Here is a 19,542-nt window from a genome sequence, read left to right as displayed (position 1 = left end):
TAATAATATAGAAAATGAGAAAAAAGTGGGTTACAGAATAGAATGAAACCATAAGAATGGAATCTGAGAGCAAGATTTCTAACTGAGCAGAGGAAGGGGTAAAGAGGAAAAAATAAAAATGATCAAGAAGAAATAATCTGGGAGGTATGAAAGCATGGAGTCTCCAAAGCCAAAGAAGCAGAGAATTCAAGAATAAAACATGATTAAAAGGAGAGGCAGCATGAAAGATATGAACACACATATGCACATGGAGAAGAGATATCTGTTCATATCAAGTACAGGGTAAGTGAAAAGAAATGAATATAGGGCAGAGGTAAAGGGATTACAGGCATACCTCAGAGATATTCCAGGTTAGGTTCCAGACCACCCCGATAAAGCAAAAATCACAAGTGAGTCACATGAATTTTTTGGTTTCCCAATACATATAACAGTTATATTTACACTATATTATAGCCTATTCGCTGTGCAAATGGCGTTATGTCTGAAAATAAACAACGTACATACCTTAATTTAAAAATACTTTATTGCTAAAAAATGCTAACCATCATATGAGCTTTCAGCGAGTCATAGTCTTTTTGCTAGTGGAGGGTCTTGCCTCCATGTTGATGGCTGTTGACTGATCAGGGTAATGGTTGCTGAAGGTTGGCGGTGGGGGGGCATCTGTGGAAATTTCTGAAAAAAGACAACAATGAGGCTTGCCCCATCGATGGACTCTTCCTCTCATGAAAGATTTCTCTGTGGTATGTGATGCCATTTGATAGCATTTTACTCACCACTGAACTTCTTTCAAAATGGGAGCCAATCCTCTCAAACCTAGCCATGCTTTATCAGCTAAGTTGATGTAATTTTCTAAATCCTTTGTTGTCATTTCAACAATCTTCACAGCATCTTCACCAGGAGTATATTCCACCTCAAGAAAACTACTTTATTTGCTCATCCATAAGAAGCAACTCTTCATCTGCTCAAGATTTATCATGAGATTAGAAGAATTCAGTGAAATCCTGTCTCCACTTCTAATTCTAGTTCTCTTTCCAGTTCCACCACATCTACAGCTACTTCCTCCACTGAAGTCGTGAACCTCACAAAGTCATCCCTGAGGGTTAGAATCAACTTCTTCCCATCTCCTGCGCATGTTGATGATATTTTGCATCTTCCCATGAATCATGAAAGTTCTTAATGGTATCCAGAATAGTGAATCCTTTTCATAGATTTTTCAATTTGCTTTGCCAAGAGACATCAGAGAAATCACCATCTGTGACACCTAGAGCCTTATGAAATGCAGTTCTTAAATAATAAAATTTGAAAGTCGAAATTGGTCCTTGATTCAAGGGCCTCAGAATGGATGTTGTGATAGCAGGCATGAAAACAACATGAATCTCACGTACATCTTCATCAGAGATCTTGGGTGACCAGGTGTTTTGTCAAGGAGCAGTAGTATTTTGAAAGAAATCTTTTTTTTTTTCTGATAAGTAGTTCTCAACAGAGGGCTTAAAATACTCAGTAAACCATGTTGTCAACAGATGTGCTGTCATCCAGTCTTTGTTGTTCCCTTTACAGAGCACAGACAGATTAGATTTAGCATAATTCTTAAGGGCTGTAGGATTCTCAGAATGGCAAATGTGCATTGGCTTCAACTGAAAGTCACCAGCCACATTAGTCCCCAACAAAAGTGTCAGCTGTGAAGCCATTTCCTCTTTTCTCTACTCTAAACCTCATGAACCAACCTGAGCTAGTTTTAAACTTTTCTTCTGCAGCTTCCTCCCCTCTTTCAGTCTTCACAGAATTGAAGAGAGTAAGAGCCTTGCTCTGGATTAGGCTCTGGCTTAAGTGAATAATGTGGCTGATCTGATCTTCTATTCAGACCACTAAAACTTTCTTCAAATCAGCAATAAGGCAGTTTTGTTCTCTTATAATTGATGTGCTCACTAGACCTGCACTTCTAATCATAAGAACTTTTCCTCTGCGTGCACAACTTGGCTAACTGGTTAGCACAAGAAACCTAGCCTTCAGCCTATTTCAGCTTTTGACATTCCTTCCTCATTAAGCTTAATCATTTCTATCTTTTGTGTGAAAGTAAGAGATGTCTGACTCTTCCTTTCATTTGAACACCCAGAAGCCATTGTAAGCTTATTGGCTGGCCTAATTTCAATATTGCTGTGTCTCAGAGAATAGGGAGGCTCGAGGTGAAGGAATGTGGGCAGTCAGAACACACACATGTATTGATTAGGTTTGCTCTCGTATATGGGCCTGGTTCATGGTGCCTGAAAACAGTTTCAATAGTAATATCAAAGACCACTGACTACAGATTAACATACCAAATATAATAATAATGAAAAAGTTTTAAATATTGTGAAATTACCAAAATGTAATACAGAGACATGAAGTAAGCCAATGCTGTTGGAAATATGCCTGCTCGCTGCAGGACTGCAATAAACCTTCATTTGGTAAAAACACAGTATCTGTGAAATGCAATGAAACAAGAAGAGGTATGCGTGTTTTAGAGAGGAGAGATACTCACACCTCTGGATGAAGAACATGAAGGGGAAAATGTAGTAAAGATTTACATACTTTTGAATGTGGATAGGAAATTGATATATTTTATTTCAAAGGGTTTCAATTGTTATGGCAGAGTAAGAAAGCAATACCAAAGAAGGAGTCAGGGTGGAGTAAAGAGCTTGAGGAATGTCCTGAGGATTTTAAATATCAATTGTAGGATATGAGATCCAAAGACTGCTATAACTAGCAAGTGCTGAAGATCCATCTGAGACTGGGTCACATGCATTGTGGAAGCATCAATCACCACAATGTGATTTTCAGGAAGTATTTAACAGCCCAGACATAGGAGAGAATAAGACTTGTAAAAACTAGCGTGTGTAAAGTTTGCTTTACCTGTAAAACATTTTTTTAAACTATTGTACTCCATGCTGCCTCTAACTTATTTACTGTTCTCCAATGAAAGAAGGGAAATAAAACAACAATATCATCCTGTTCCAAACGACATTTTGAAAGTTGTCACCTTTAGCGATCCAACATACAATCAAATATGATCTGCAGAAACCCTTATGATCATTGTTTAATGTGGTGCTTTCTTGCTGAATGTTACCAGAAACTAGAAATGATACTGACCCAAGATCTTCAACTCCGCATTTGCATATATGGCTCCATGTGTGTTTTCAGCTATGCACTGGTACATGCCAGCATTTTCAAAAGTCACATCATACAGTCTCAACTCCCCTTTATGATACTGAAAAGAAGACAAAGCAAAATATATTTCCTTGATCAACTTTAACAGAAATGCTTTTATTTAGGTCTGGGCCAGTTTGCCTTTTCATTCAGGTACAATATTTTGCCCCCACTGTTAACTAAGCCAGATACGGTAGGGTTTAAAACCCACTTACCATGCCCAGTGGCTCTTGTTCTATTCATCCTACAGAGCTGGGAGTCCACTTTTTCCCTCTTGGCCCAGCTGGGAGATTACAGAGGGAAGGTACAGAAGGGCCCCACTGCTGCTACTTGTCCCCAGGGCTAAAGGTAGAACCTTCCCTCTTACCTCTGTTTCTGTGGGGTCAGGGAAATAGTGGCCAAAAAAAAGAGGACAATATCAGGTAGTAGAGAAGGAAAAGTAGGAAGCAGGGCAAAATGTGGAACAAAGGGCAAAATAAGGAGAGAGAGGAAGAGAGAGAGAAGGTAGACATAAGATTGCAGAAGAGTTGTTTTAAACTGAAAGAAGATAATTTATTGTTCACTTCCTTGTTTGCCTTTTTTAGAAGACTTACTTATTTATTTATTTATTTATTTATTTATTTATTTATTTATTTATTTAATTTTAGGGCCAAGATACCCTTACTCTATTGATTCTCTTGCTAAATTTATCTGAGGACCACTGGAAATGGTGCCTGAGTATGGACTCAAGAACCGCAAAACGCTTGAACATACATACCGCGTATCCATTTTTCAGCCATCGGATTGTAGGGATGGGCTTCCCTGTGGCCACACAAGGCCAATAGAGGTCACTGCCTATATCCACCTCTGTGTCATTGATATGTTCTACCCACTCAGGAAACGCTGAAAGTTAAAGAACATTGTAAGTGTCAGACTCAAATCTCAACACTCAAAATAATCTCAAGAATGCAAATGTCACATTTGGTTGATCTTCTTCTGGAGAATACATCAGATATTATATATGCCATAAAACCAGCGTTAGAGCCATTGAAATTGCATCCCCATAGGTCTTCAGGTAAATTTTATCCTACATTGTTATAACATGAAGTAACTATAATCAATTCATAATTATTTTCCTATTTGTGAACCATGTGTTGTTAGAAAGCTAATTCATGAGTAACACTACAGTAATTTATCTTTTCTTATAACTTAAATCTTTCAAAATGACAATTAAGGTTTTAAAAAATTATGTCTTGGGGCACCTGGGTTGCTCAATTGGTTAAGCATCTGCCTTCTGCTCAGGTCATGATCCCACGGTTTGTGAGTTCAAGCTCCATATCAGGTTCTGGGCTGACAGCTCAGAGCTCGGAGCCTGGAACCTGCTTCAGCTTCTGTGTCTTTCTCTCTCTCTGTCCCTCCCCTGCTCACACTCTGTCTCCCTCTCTCTCTCAAAAATGAATAAACATTAAAAAATTAAGAATTTCTCGGGGCACCTGGGTGGCTCAGTCGGTTGAGCATCCGACTTCAGCTCAGGTCACGATCTCACGGTTGGTGAGTTCGAGCCCTGTGTCAGGCTCTGGGCTGGTGGCTCAGAGCCTGGAGCCTGCTTCCGATTCTGTGTCTCCCTCTCTCTCTGACCCTCCCCCATTCATGCTCTGTCTCTCTCTGTCTCAAAAATAAATAAACATTAAAAAAAAATTTAAAAAAAAAAAAAGAATTTCTCACCTGTAGGAGGGGGGATGGGCTAAATGGGTAACGGGCATTAAGGAATCTACTCCTGAAATCATTGTTGCACTATATGCTAATTTGGATGTAAATTAAAAAATAAAATTAAAAAAAATTCTCACCTGCAAGATTTTTAAAAAATTATGTTTTGGGGCACTTGGGTAGCTCAGTTGTGAGCTCAACACTCAAGTGTCCAACTTTGAGTTGGACACTCAAGTGTCCAACTTTGGCTCAGGTCATGATCTCGTTGTTTGTGAGTTCAAGCCCCACATCAGGCTCTGTGCTGACAGCTCAGAGCCTGGAGCCTGCTTCAGATTCTGTGTCTCCCTCTCTCTCTGTCCCTCCCCTGCTCACTCTCTTTTTCTCAAAAATAAATAAACATTAAAATTTTTTTTTTAATTATGGCTTCATTGAGTATGACACTAAGTATTTTCTTTTGGAATAAAGAATCAAAATTTTTTCCACTTCCTCAGGTGTCCTCCTTTTGATGTACCTTTCACCTAGTGGCCACTGTCACATTTTACTGTAGGATTAGAAAAATGCCTTGATCACGTAATTACTCTTTCAATATTAGAAACCACATACAGGAGCTATAATTGGTGAAATCCATGCTTTAGTGAAATTAATTTCAGCTTCATCATTTCATCTGATCTGGTAGCTAAAGAAAACTGCTAGGTATTTCCCACACCACAACTAAATATTTCTAGAGAGCAAGCAAATGGACACTATGACATTTTTTTGAGTATTTAAGTTAAATAGTTTAAATAAATGTATGTAGGGGTGCCTGGGTGGCTCAGTCGGTTAAGCCTCTGACTTCGGCTCAGGTCATGATCTCACGGTTTGTGAATTCAAGCCCCACATTGGACTCTCTGTTGTCAGGACACAGCCTGCTTCAGATTTTGTGTTCCCTTCTCTGTCTGCTGTCCCCCACTTGTGCTCCCTCTTTCTCTCTCATAAATAAATAAACAAATAAATAAATAAATAACTGTAGGTAAATAAATTGACATAAAATAAAGGAGGTAGGAATAGAGAATTAATTGTGAGTGGAGGATAGTATTTTATTTTCTTTAAAAAAGAGAACTTTGATATATTAATTTTATGACATATTAATATACATGTCTTATAGAAAGTATTTAATACATATAAATAATAAAGAGTATAAAACATTTGTATGATCTCACTAGATATAATCCATCAAGATTATATGCATGTGTGTATTTATAACCCAATAATCTGATTTAGTATATTTTCACTTATCATTACATTTTGGTAACATATGTAGACAGTTATAAAAATTAAGTATTGATAATAATGTTAATTGAGAGAGGTTTTATTTTGTAGACAATCTTGGCAATACATAAAACAGGAATATGAGCACCTTTCATGCCTTGGACTCTAACACACAAGATATCACATTAAAAAATACAATAAGAATAAATAATGGAATCAGCTTGACTATGATTTAATTTTGTAAACTGGTTGTTTGATTACACCAAAAGATAAAAACTGAGTGTGTTTCATTAGTAAAGGAACAATAATAATTCCCTTAATAAGATTCCCTTACAAATACCTGCTGTCACCTTGATTCTTCTAAAGAATTAGACATTATATAGTTTAGAACTCTACTCGGCTAAGAACCTGGATCATAGTTTTCTTAGTACACTGAATAAAAACAGATCTATAAGCACTAGAAACCTGGTAGAAAGCCAGCTTTATTTAAAAAATGTAATGTAAGACTCTAACCAGAATTTTCCTCTCTTCTGGAGGTCACCTATGTATACTTGATATGTATCAAGTGAATTTTGTTGGGGTACTGAATATACAAGTCTAGGGTTCCAAGAAAGTATCTGGGTCAGAATTTTCAGGCTCTAGAGCCTAATTAAAGCCAATGATCATAAATGAAATCACCAAGGTTGTGAGGAAATAGAGAAGATTTTCAGAGACAAACCCTGCTTGCTCCCATGTTCGAAGGGCATATGGATTGAGGAGGAGAATGCAAGTGGTGCATGAGGATGTTAGCAAAGTATGGATCCCAGATGCGAAGCACAGAGAGCGGACAGTGGAGGACAGCACAGTCAACAGGGGCGTCTGTTGCTGCTGGATCAGGTAAGACACAGCTGCGAAGTGGCCATTTGCTTCAGCAACATGACGTCATTGGTGATCAAGACAAGATTCCAGCAGGGAGGTAGGTATGAGACTCAAACAAGAGTGAATTTTAAAAAGAAGAAAAATTGACCACAGCATATTTAGAAAGTATAGACAAATCTGTCAGGGAGACAAGAAGAAGGGAAATGGAGCAGCAGCCAGAGTTAAAAATATTTTAACGAAGTAGGAAACAAGAGCCACTATACACTGATGAGAATGATCCATTGAAAAAAATGACTACTTTTGCCGGAGAGAGGATTGCTGGAACAACAGCCTTAAGGAAGTAGGAGGGCACAATCAAGCACAGAGTAGAGGTGTCGGCCTCAGATAGCAGCTGAATCCATAGCAATGAAATATGGGTAAAGGTATTGGATAGATGTGGGGTGGGAGCCTGTGGAAGTTCTAACTTGATCTTTCATTTTCTCAGTGAAAGAAGAAGCCAAGTTATCAGCTGAGAGTAAGGTTGAAGGAGGAGGTGTTAGGGTTTGAAGTAAACTGTGAAGGCATGAGTAGGTCATCTAAGGGACTGCAAGAGTAAGTGGGCCTGTGGAAGTAAAATATAATTGCCAGGCAGCACCAAGGGCCCAGTTGAAGTTAGTGATGAATAACTTAAAATGCTCTAATAAGTATGGTGATGTTTATCTCAAGTCATATTCAAGCCCCTGGTTCAGGCACTGTAGGCAAAAACCTCGATTTTTCCGGGGTTGGCCTTTTACAAAGGTAGTAAGACAAAACAGAAGGTGGTGAGTGCATTGTGGAGGAGTGCAGGGGAACAGTTATGAATGATCACAGGTTTAGGGAAGAGGTGGGTAGAGGTTAGAGGAAAATGAAAGAATGTTAAACCGTTGCTAGATTAATTGGTTATAGTTCCTGGTAGAGTCCAAGGGCATTAGAGAGACTGAACTAGAAAGATAGGAGATAGTGGTTTGAAAGAAATGTGTGAAATTGAGATTATAAAGGGATTGTAATTTGGAGGGGGGCATCTGGATGGCTCAGTTACTTAGGTGTCTAACTCTTGATTTTGGCTCAGGTCATGATCTCACAGTTGACCATGAGATTAAGCCCCGCTTCGGGTCCATGCTGAATGTATAGCCTGCTTGGGATTCTCTCTCTCTCTCTCTCTCTCTCTCTCCCTCTCTGCACCCACACCCCTATCTAAAAATAAATAAACATTAAAAAAATAAAGGGACTGTACTTTTTGGTAAGATTGAGGTCTGAAGTGTGGCCATGGGAACGGGTTGCTCAGGTGGGTTGACAGACAAGATCATCAGGGAAGAGGAGTTCAATAGAACTGAGAGGCCAAACTACTAAAGATAATCATAGTCTAAGTTGATTTTGATGTCACTAAGAATGTCAAGAGTAGTGTTCTGGTTTGTAAGAGCTGCCAAGAGCAAAATCCTTAGAGAAATGAGGGGGTTTGTCCTGACAGATAGTTAACTGGACATTTAAAGGAAAAGAGATGGAAGGTAGTCTAGAAACAGTGTATGGAACAAGAAGAGCAGGTATACTGCAAGCCAAAGGGAATGAGAGCTGTGGAAGAAAATTGGTCACTGCCTGAGAGGATTACAGGGGAAGCAGTGTCTTTAAGGGAGAACCATGTTTTAGTTAAGTGAGAAGTTCAGAGCAGAAGTTATAGAGAAGTTGAGAATATAGGGGATTGCGATGACAGCAGCCTGTGTGTTGTAGAAAGTATGGTACAAAGGTTTCAGAAGTTAGGGATGGGGAAGAGATGGAGACTGAGAAGGACATGTGCAGAGCTGTGTAGGTGTTAAAGTTCAGATGATAAGGGAGGCCTGGAGTGCGTGGCTTTCTGTGCCAAATGGAATGAACAGGGTAAAGGCAAAAAGAGCCTAATCCTGGTGAATTCTATGGGATGGTGGTGGTGAGACTTCATGTGTTAAGTCATTGGAGGCACTTACTTCATCCCTGTATAGACAGAGGCCTGGGTCTGGGTAGGGGCCACAATGCCTCTTCCCCATTCTGATATCACAGTTTGGCTCTCACATGTGTATGGAGGCATATGTTCAGTTGCTTGTGTATACTGGTATAAATGTAGAGGTTTGTACATAGTATGAAAACAGTATGAATCCTGGACAGAGGACAGAGAGAGTATTTCTCTTATCTAGTTCCACTTGTTCCTGTCATAGTGTGTGTCTCTGAGTAGACACTCAATGGATGCTTGTCCTTTAAATGAATGGGCTTACTGAAACCTCAGATGTTTGCTTAGTTGTGATCTTTAAGTTTTATATTGTACAATAATACAGAAATGATTTCAGCCGAAAAGTTTCAAGTGGTCCCTGAAACACAACATTCTATCCCCCTAAATATAAGTGTGTGGGTGTGCATGTGTGTGGGTGTGCGTGTGTGTGTCTGAATCAAACACTTGACCAAGAAAATTGCTTCAAAAAATTTTTTTTTCCTCTTTTGGAAAAAAGGAGGTTCTCAAACTGTGGCTCCTGGTCTGGTAGCATTAGCATCTTTTAGGAACTTATTAGAAATGCAGATTCATGGGCCCTAAATAGAACTTTCTAATTCAGAAACTCTGGGAACCAGCAATCTGTGTTTTAACAAGCCCTCCAGGTGATTTTGAAGCATACTTGAGTTTGCAAGTCAGTGGCTTAGCCTGAGTCATAATGCATAGTTTCTTCTACAAATAAAAAGGTATTGGGGAAAAAAAAGAACAAGGAAGGGAGTCAACAAGTTACATCAATTGTATTTTCAGAAAATTATCAAGAACACTACTATGAATCCATTGGTGTTAGTATGATGCTAATAGAAGTTTATAAGCCATATTTGTGACTTCAGTAGATGGATAAATATTTCACCTTTTTGCATAATATAAGATACATCACTGTTTTTAAACTATTATATACTAGCTTTTCAAGTATGGAAATGGCTATAAATAAGATACTGATGCAATTTACAGAAAATTAAAATAACATGTCTACCTTGAACATAAATTCTTGCCTGGTGTTTATCCTTTCCTCTATTGTTCTCAGCCTCACATTCATATGTGCCTTCATCTTCTAGCTGAATATTGAAGATCTTGAGGACAGCCCCAGAGGTGCTGATCTCAGCAGTACTTGGCATTGGTTCTAGGACCTTCCGCCATCGGATATCAGGAACGGGACTTTAAATAGGAGATAACAAAAGCTAAGGGTCCACAACATTTCAAAGTAAATTACTTTGTTTCTCTATAGCTAAACACTTACATCATTTAATTCCTAAATGGTACAAAAATTAATATATTTCTGTATATGTTAATAAAAAATATAAGTATACTTACTTGCCAAGTGCAAAACACTCTAATGTCACATTTTGGCCCATCAATGCATAAATGTCCTTGAACTGAACTACGATATCAGCAGGATATGGTTTTGTTGTTCCTAATATCAAGAAAAATACAAATATCCACTAATTATTAGGCAGAATTAAAAGTTTTTTTTTCCAATATTGTAATTTTGATAGAATTACTTCAGTATGGAAGACATTTCTCAAGTACTGGGAACTATGTGATCATATCACAATGCATAGACTTATTTGTTTATGCATAGTATGTATATAGCATAAATTTCATCAAGCATTTCCAATCATATTGACTCATTCTCAATCTGTGTAACTAATTTTACTCAATTCACTAAAAAAATTTTTCAAGGGGCGCTTGGGTGGCTCAGTCAGTTAAGCGTCGGACTTCAGCTCAGGTCATGATCTCACGGTTTGTGAGTTCAAGCCCCGTGTTGGGCTCTGTGCTGACAGCTCAGAGCCTGGAGCCTGTTTCGGATTCTGTGTCTCCCTCTCTCTGACCCTCCCCTGTTCATGCTCTGTCTCTCCCTGTCTCAAAAATAAATATAAAAAAATTTTTTTTCAAGAAATCTTAAAGAGCATCAAAAATGTGTGAAACACTGTGCCAGGCACTAAATGAGACTCAGGAAGGAAGAGAAAGGACAAGGGAAATGAGGGAGAAGGGTAGAAGGAAGAGAGAAGAGTGTAAAAAAAAAGAGGCCAGGCGAGAAAAGAGGGAAAAAAGAAGAAAGACATGCATATGGCAAAAGGGAAATAAGTTGAAAAGAGGGAAGGAGAGAGGGAACGAAGAAAAGTGTTTATTCAGACATCAATCAATATAGTGCTTATCAATATAGTTACCTTATTGAATGTATTGAGCACATCTGTACTGAGAGATGCTTTATTCCCTCAATCTTACAGTCACAGAAACAGGCTCAGAAAGGCAAAATGCATGGCTTAAGATTATAGTATGAATGTTACTTTGCACTTCATTGATACTAGAGAGACAAATAGATACACAATGACTGAAAATACAAGTCAAAACAAAAATAAGTGGTCTGAAAGGGTGGAAGCTAAGGAGGATGGTTGATTATGCAGGGCCTATGGGAATTTCAGGCAAGAAGAGTATTTGAATTCACCAGACCAGTTCCGGTTGAGGAAACAACATATTAAGACAAAGTTTCAGGAGTATGCAGGGAATTTTTTTTAAGTGTAGGAATTCACAAAATATATGTGTTGAAGATGAGCTTGAATCTATTATCTAGAAGGCTTGAAACTGTGACATTAAACATTTTGAGCATAATTTCCTTGGTGATTAACTGCCAGTGCATTTGGGAAAGAGAATTTATATGAATATCACCTTTGGTTTAAGTAGAAAATCTTGTTGGAAGTTTTAAAGGATGGAACATGGAGAAAAGAATTTTAGAAGAGTATCTAAGGAAGGCTTTGTCATTACTTCAGGCAAAACAGATGAGGGCTTGAGCAGTAGGAATAAAAAGGAAAGAACTGGTCAAGCTGTCTTTCAGAGGCAGAATCAACAGGACTGCTCTTTGGGTCAATGTTTTCACAACTCATAGATAAAAGATCCAATTCATTGTAATCACTGGGGATGCTTGCTGAACCTACAAATTCCTGGGTCACATCCCAGACCTGCTGAATTAGTATTTCTGGGTTGCACATTTCCGCAAACTTCCCAAGTGCTTACATACTAGCTGCAGACCACTGAATTAGCTATCTGGAGGATGAGGAGAGGACAGGACTTGAGGATTAAAAATGCTATTCTAAGATAGTAGAGATATGACAATACCACCAAACAAGATGAAGAACACTAGAAGTTTTAGACATGAGATGACAGATGTGTCTGGAACATTTTGAACTTAACATTCTCAAAAACATTCTGTATGACAAGTCTAGGAGGTAGGTAGAATTAAGTCCTAAACAAAGAGAAAAGTTTTAGACATAAGAATGTGGACTCATCTCCATAGTGCTGCTGTCGAAAGGCATAAATTGGTAAGAATATCTGAAAAAAGATTAGAGAGAAATATAAGAAGGAGGAAGATCTGGGGAAGGGTACTGCATAGAATTTGTCAGAGAGGCAGGTGGAAGATAAGGGGAGGGAAGGAGCTGGGAAAATTAGGAAAAGAAAGAAGAGTTCAAGAGAAGCATAGGAGATCAATAGTGTCAAAGTTCATACAAATTCAGAACTGAAAAGTATACTTTGGATTTAGCAAATAAGAAATTGTCAAGATTGTTTGCAGTTAATACAAAAGAATACACAGAGGGAAATGAATGGAGAATAAAGATTCTGAAAAAAAAAGCAGGAATTAAATGATATAGTGAAGTCTCTAAATGAATCAAATGGTAAATGAACTAGTGCAACTGGAAGAATTAGCTAGAACAGGAAGAGAAACACTTCTTCCACAGAGATGCTAGTAAGAAATAAATAGATGAGATGAACTTCTGGGGTAGAATAAGAAAGAAACCTATAGAAGTTTTTACACGCTGGCTCCTTATGATTCTATGAGGTAGTAGATCTCAAGTATCTCCAAGATTGTGGAGAGAAAAAAGAGCCAGAAGTCAAAAAATATTTATTGAATACCAACTACGTGACCACAATCTTGAGTAGAAAAAATGCAGCCACAGTGATATGATGACATTTTCCCCATTTCTTATTTAGAATAGAGGCAGGAACCAAGCCTAGGTCTGTGAACAACAATTCCCAGTATTTCTTCAGAAGCCTGAACTCAATGATGTGAGTGGTAACAGGAGGACTATGATAAAAACAATGGGAAGTAAGCAAATATGTTGAAGTCTGATTTTCTTAGGAAGTGATGCATTAAAATAAGGAATGCTGTTCAACTGGAATCTTGGAAATGCCATTCAGGTCTGTCAGTGATCATCAATTATGGCATCATGGTAGTGATACCCCATGCTACTTACTTATAGCAGAAAGGCAATACGTACACTAATTTGCTTCATGTAAATAGTTCCTTAAAATATCAAAGTAATAAAACTGCGTTTATTTCCTAATTCTATAATCACTATAGCTTGTTTTGATCTAATCATTTGTTCTCTTTCATTAAGTTACTAAAAGCTTTGAATGGACATGAGAATAAAAGCAGAGGTCAGTGATTCCCAGTGTAACCAATATATGGGTATTAGGCTAATGAATCAGTGCCTACACATTCTCTGAACTAGAAGCAACCAGTCTGACCTGGACCATCTTAGGGCACTTTTAACATGTAAATCTCCATCAGAAAAACTAAGTAATGACCAAGACTTTCAGAGTCTTCTGTTTGTGTATCTTCTGTTTGCCCTGACTGGGCAGCCAACAAGTCTTCCCACTGGATATTTCTTTTCATATTGTAAGTACTCCCATAAGCAGACAATCTGCAAAATAGTGTGTAACAAAATACTTACGTTCAGGTAGTGGAATGAGTGGGATAAATTTGCTGAACACACTCTTTGTAATAGAAGGACTGGATACAAAGCAGGAATAATTGCCTTTATCTGATGCCTCGACATTTGCAATGTAGAGATTTCCATTTGTCTGAGACACAAATCTTCGTTTATCCATTGTGATAAATACAGGAAATTCATTTAGAAGCCAGCGGTAGCTAAGGTCATCTGGAAGAAAATATTCTCTTATAACTGTTGTTTTCTTTTTTTTTTTTAACGTTTTATTTATTTTTGGGACAGAGAGAGACAGAGCATGAACGGGGGAGGGGCAGAGAGAGAGGGAGACACAGAATCGGAAGCAGGCTCCAGGCTCCGAGCCGTCAGCCCAGAGCCTGTCGCGGGGCTCGAACTCACGGACCGCGAGATCGTGACCTGGCTGAAGTCCGACGCTCAACCGACTGCGCCACCCAGGCGCCCCTAACTGTTGTTTTCTAGCATAGGCATAATCCAAGCTAGGCTAAGAAGCTAAGGCATAATCCAAACTAGGCTATTGTAGAACAAATGTTGGATGTAAGCCAAGACAAACAGTGCTTTTTCCAAAAGCTACCATATTTTTTTTGAGTAAATATAAGCATGGCGATAAGCAATGGTATCTGTCTTTCTCTCTCAAATATTGTATGGACTATTAATATTCTTACTTCGATTTCACTGATAGGCTAGATGAGACTCAGAGGTTAAATGTTTTGCTTAGAATTTCATGATTGGTAAGTAGAATCAGACCCTGCATTAATATAGGAAATTCCAAAATTTCATGACCCATCTTCCCTAATGCATTTTAAAAATAAAATGAAGATTGTTAACCACACTGTGTCTTTATATCTTTTTCCTTTTGAACTCCTATTTTGAGTAACAGATTTAGAAATGAATTTCCACTAAGTCTTTTCTTAAAACAGCAGCCAGACTCATCTTTCTATAACTTAAGCAATGTCATTGGACTCCTCTGGTCTAAGCCCTCCAATGAAAATCTCACTCTAGTTAAAGCCAGTGTAATCACTGTGAATTATAAGGTCCCATGTGATACAGCTCTTGTGTCTCTCCAATTTCATTTCTTACTACCTTCTACCTCATTCGCTCTATTTCAGTCACCCTGACTTCCTTGATCTCCCTCCATAGTCCCATCTCACCCCTTGCTCCTGCTGCTGCATCCGCCTGGTATGCCCTTATCTCAGACATCTGCACTGTTAGCTTCTTCATTTCCTTCAGGGCTTTATTCAAAGTTACCTTCACAGCATTGTCCCTTACAAGAGTTCAGCTATCCCTTTAACACTTACTCTTTCCCTTCCCTGAATTAATTTTCCACCCTGGAGCTTACCTACTACCAATATCTTGGTAGGAATGTAGTTCAAATGGAATCTTGGAAAAGCTATACCTGTTAACTATGGATCTTGTCTGTTGGCTGTCTCTTCCAGTAGCAAATCCCTGAGGGCAGGTGGATTTTCCTGTTTTACTCAAATAGGTATTCTTGGGGCATACACAGTGCCTGGCACACGTAATTGTATAACAGGTGCTCACAAGAGATTTGTTGAATGAATGATTAAATGAAACCCATCCAGTGCTGAATGTAGTCAAGTAGTCATTGGCTATTTATGATCATTATCTTCGTTTGTGGGAAATGCTATGGAGATCAGGGGATTTTTTCCCCTGTAGTTTTAGCAGTTCTGCATAATAAAAGATTACTCTCTCATAGAAAGGTTGTTACATCATTTTGAATTCTATGTTCCTCCTATATTTAGCATTTAATAGTATTTCTCCTGTTTTATTAGAGAGAAAACTACTGATATTTGATATATAAACAACCAGACTTCATATACATATAATTGTAATAGAATATATTCTCTACGAAGGTCTTTAAAGACACATTTATGCCATAATATTAGAATATAAAACATTGTTTTTTTCCACTGTGAAAAGTAGTGTTTATATATTGTTTCAAGAAGATATTTTATAAAAAAAGCAAATGAAAATTAATGAAAGTATATAAAGTGTTCACCTTTTAATTAGCACTTGGTGGCTTTTCTTTTAGCCATATCAAAGTACAGAAAACCTGTATTCAAAGGTTAAATCTTGTTACAGATGACAATTTAACCCCTTTCTAAATTGGATGATTATTCTTGCAGATAGATGCCCTAAAGAGATTAGTAATTTATTATGTCTTTATCCTTTTTAAGCATTTATATAATTCACAGTATACTGTAGATATAATATTTTTAATGAAATGACTGACCACCACTGTTCTATTTTTAAAATAATTTGTAAATACTCTATCATATTTTCTCCTGTGTAACAAGGATGTTAATAAGGGCACAATCTAACATATATGTTGTTTATAAACCAATATGATTCCAGACCTTTGGAATTAGGGCCAAGTGACTAGAGAGCCTAGAAGGGTCTATAACCATTATTAAGTGATACATTACAAGGTTAGACAAATATTGAGTCTTATTTAATCATAAATGTATCATTATTGTTAAGAAAATTAAAACTCGATGCGTTCATTGCACAGATGCTTACAGTCACAGAGGAACTTAACTTACCTGGAAAATGGTAGGGAGGATCACAGAGAAGCACCATTCCCTTCCCTTCTTTCACTCTGACCTCAGGACGCTCCTCAGGTGGGAAAGGGTCAAGATCTAATTATGAAAGCAAAAAGGAAAACATTCACTCTCCAGTCAATAGAGATTTTCATTAAAGTATATTTTTTACCTACTAACTCATTTTTGGATATGATACTTCTCAGTTGCTTGGTGGAGTCTATGCGAGTCAATTCTGCTTTTATACGCTGGCATTTGCATAGACTCTAAAAGACTTCTGTGACGAACTCCAGCAACTGGATATTAGTATCGGCCTACGTAAGTGTGCTAACAACCCTGAAGATTACAAATATCCTCAACCTTTGCTTCAAGTTTAGGGAGAATCTTAGTGAGGTAATTTCAATCTCAGTAAGTAATTTCCATCTGGAAATACAATTGGCTCAGACAAAACCAGGATTCTACCAAATAAGTAAAGAGGAGTGACTTGGAGTCACAAACTCATTTGAAAAGTCTATTTCTCTTCCCAAGGGGAGGACTCCAAGGGGGTGAAGGAACAGGATGAATGGCAGGATCCTAGTCACCAACTTTTTCTCCTTTTCAAATTCTGAGTTTTCCTTAGCCTCATCTCCTTCATTCTTTTCTGTTTACTTAGAATTCACATTTTGTTTAGTTTCATGATACTCTATTTTTTATATTATTTTTTAAAAAATTTTAACACTTATTCATTTTTGAGAGATGGGAAGAGACAGAGCATGAGTAGGGGAGGGACAGAGAGAGAGGGAGACACAGAACCTGAAGCAAGCTCCAGGCTCTGAGCTGTTAACACAGGGCTTGAACCACAGACCACGAGATCATGACATGAGCTGAAGTCAGATGGTTAACTGACTAAGCCACTCAGGCACCCCTCATGATACTCTATTTTATTCTTTATTTGTTTTACTCATGCTCATTCTGTTTCAGCCCTGCCTCATCTCCTACTTCTCAGTACGTGAATTATAAAATCAAACTGTTACCTCTCCGAATATATTTGTATCTCAGAAAAGTCATCATTCTAATTATTACCTTTTTGCAGAGAGCCCTTCAGATATATATCTCTCATCCTGATGCCTCACTTGAATGCCAACCCTATCCTCAAATACTTAGCTGACATTTCAACAATGATAACTTAATGTCACTATAACCTCTGCATGTGAAGCCATTATTTAAATGCTTCCTCCCAACCTTGAAATTGGTTTTACTTGATTCCATTCCATTATTAAAGAAAGCAGAATGTTTCTGCCCTTTGACTTGACTTTCCTTTTAAAAAATTATTTAGGTTCCTTTTTCTTCAATGCAATGCAATAGTTCTATTGTTTCTTCAAGGACTGGGTTTATTATTTATATTCCAACTGTGACCACATTAATTGAGTCTGATTGTTCACACCCTCTGGTAATCACTGCCACATGGGTCCTCTTAAAACACAGTTTTCAGGGTGCCTGGGTGGCTCAGTTGGTTAAGCGTCCGGCTTTGGCTCAGGTCATGATCTCACGGTTCATGAGTTCAAGCCCTGCATGGAGATCTGTGCTGACAGCTAGTACCTGGACCCTGAGAATCTGTCTCAGTCTCTCTCTCTGCCCCTCCCCTGCTTGTATTCTGTCTCTATCTCCAAAATAAATAAACATGAAAACAATTTTTTTGATTAAAAAAACATGGTTTTCATCCTATAATTGATTTTGCAAAGGATTTAAGTGCTAACTTATAAAATCACATACTGGAGGTCATCTAGCCCAACCCCTCTTTCAATGTGCAATTTTCTTCTAGAATAGCTTCTATCTTTAAGTTTAGCACAAGGTTCCTGAAGGTATTTTTTCACAACTGCCTCCATAAGGAGAATATTTTAAACTTAAAATAATTTAATTAATTTAATTTAATGTATTCTTAATAAGGTAAATTAAGTACTATGGATTAAGATTCTGTCAGGTAGAGTTCAACTTTAGAGAACAGAAACTGTAAGTTACAATGTCGAAGATGGTTTCTGCCCCCAAAAGCTTCCATTGAGAACACATGGCTTGACACTTCCACCAAAACTAGTTTTTAGAAAGTTATTCAAAATCCCGCAGAACATGGCCTTTGTTTCACGACGCTTCACTCTTGAAATTTTCTCTCCACAATCTTTTTTTAAAAATTTTTTTACATTTATTTTTGAGAGAGAAAGAGAGAGACAGAGTGTGAGCAGAGAGAGAGGGAGACACAGAATCTAAAGCAGGCTCCAGGCTCTGAGCTGTCAGCACAAAGCCCAACATGGGGCTCAAACTCATGACAGGTGAGATCTTGACCTGAGCCAAAGTAGGATGCTTAACCGACTGAGCCACCGAGGCACCCCTCTCCACACAGTTGTTTTTTTTTTTTTTTTGAGATTCCTGATACAGTTCATGAGGTTCATAGTTGAGAACTAATGTTGTTTTTTTTTTTTTTTAATTTTTTTTTTTCAACGTTTATTTATTTTTGGGACAGAGAGAGACAGAGCATGAACGGGGGAGGGGCAGAGAGAGGGAGACACAGAATCGGAAACAGACTCCAGGCTCTGAGCCATCAGCCCAGAGCCCGACGCGGGGCTCGAACTCACGAACCGTGAGATCGTGACCTGGCTGAAGTCGGACGCTTAACCGACTGCGCCACCCAGGCGCCCCTCCACACAGTTTTAAATGTGATCATATAAGACCACTTTATCTATGGATCCTTTCTTTCATTTTCTTTTCATCTTGATTTTTCTTATTGAACTCTTATTATGACATCTAATTTTTACTTCACCTAAATACACTTGACCATGTTAAAGTTACAGTCACTTACATCCAAAGCTCAGGGTTGCTTCAGTGCTTCTGACCATCCCATAGTTATTTGATGCCAAACAGTAATATATTCCAGCATCTTTCTGTTTGTCAGGGTTGTTGATAACCAGGTTTCCTCCTACCATACTGTACCGATCACTTGTCAGGTCAATATCCCCATTATTCATTCTCCATCTATGAGAAAGAAAAACAAATGTCATATCAAAGGTCATGAGGCCTGCAAATAGCATACTGGGATAATGTCATTCTAAAATAATATGGGTATGGCTCCATGTGAAATCAGATGATTAAGTAGATGACTTGGTATGGTATTTCTTCACACCCTATAATTCTGGGTCGCTGGGCTCATAATTTATGATTTAGATCAGGCACATAAAGGTAAATGTTAAAGTGCATGAAACATTTTCTC

At 38.0% G+C, this 19,542-nt stretch overlaps 1 protein-coding gene across 3 annotated transcripts in view; it reads right to left on the bottom strand.

Annotated features, from left to right (window-relative positions):
* CNTN1 (contactin 1) overlaps positions 1 to 19,542 on the bottom strand; it is a 366,494-nt gene that overhangs the window by 141,460 nt on the left and 205,492 nt on the right. For all 3 annotated transcript variants that reach the window (XM_047868302.1, XM_047868304.1, XM_047868303.1), the window contains 7 exons: positions 19,135 to 19,307; positions 16,308 to 16,403; positions 13,735 to 13,941; positions 10,319 to 10,418; positions 9,981 to 10,162; positions 3,941 to 4,065; positions 3,127 to 3,244 (listed from right to left, as the gene is read on the bottom strand). In XM_047868302.1, coding sequence (XP_047724258.1) covers positions 3,127 to 3,244; positions 3,941 to 4,065; positions 9,981 to 10,162; positions 10,319 to 10,418; positions 13,735 to 13,941; positions 16,308 to 16,403; positions 19,135 to 19,307 — 1,001 coding nt within the window. The remainder of the gene's footprint in view (positions 1 to 3,126; positions 3,245 to 3,940; positions 4,066 to 9,980; positions 10,163 to 10,318; positions 10,419 to 13,734; positions 13,942 to 16,307; positions 16,404 to 19,134; positions 19,308 to 19,542) is intronic.

The sequence above is a fragment of the Prionailurus viverrinus genome, chromosome B4, assembly GCF_022837055.1.
Source record: "Prionailurus viverrinus isolate Anna chromosome B4, UM_Priviv_1.0, whole genome shotgun sequence".
Lineage (NCBI taxonomy): Eukaryota > Metazoa > Chordata > Mammalia > Carnivora > Felidae > Prionailurus > Prionailurus viverrinus.
The sequence above is the reverse complement of the archived record's forward strand: the minus strand, read 5'-3'. Positions and strand labels throughout refer to the sequence as shown.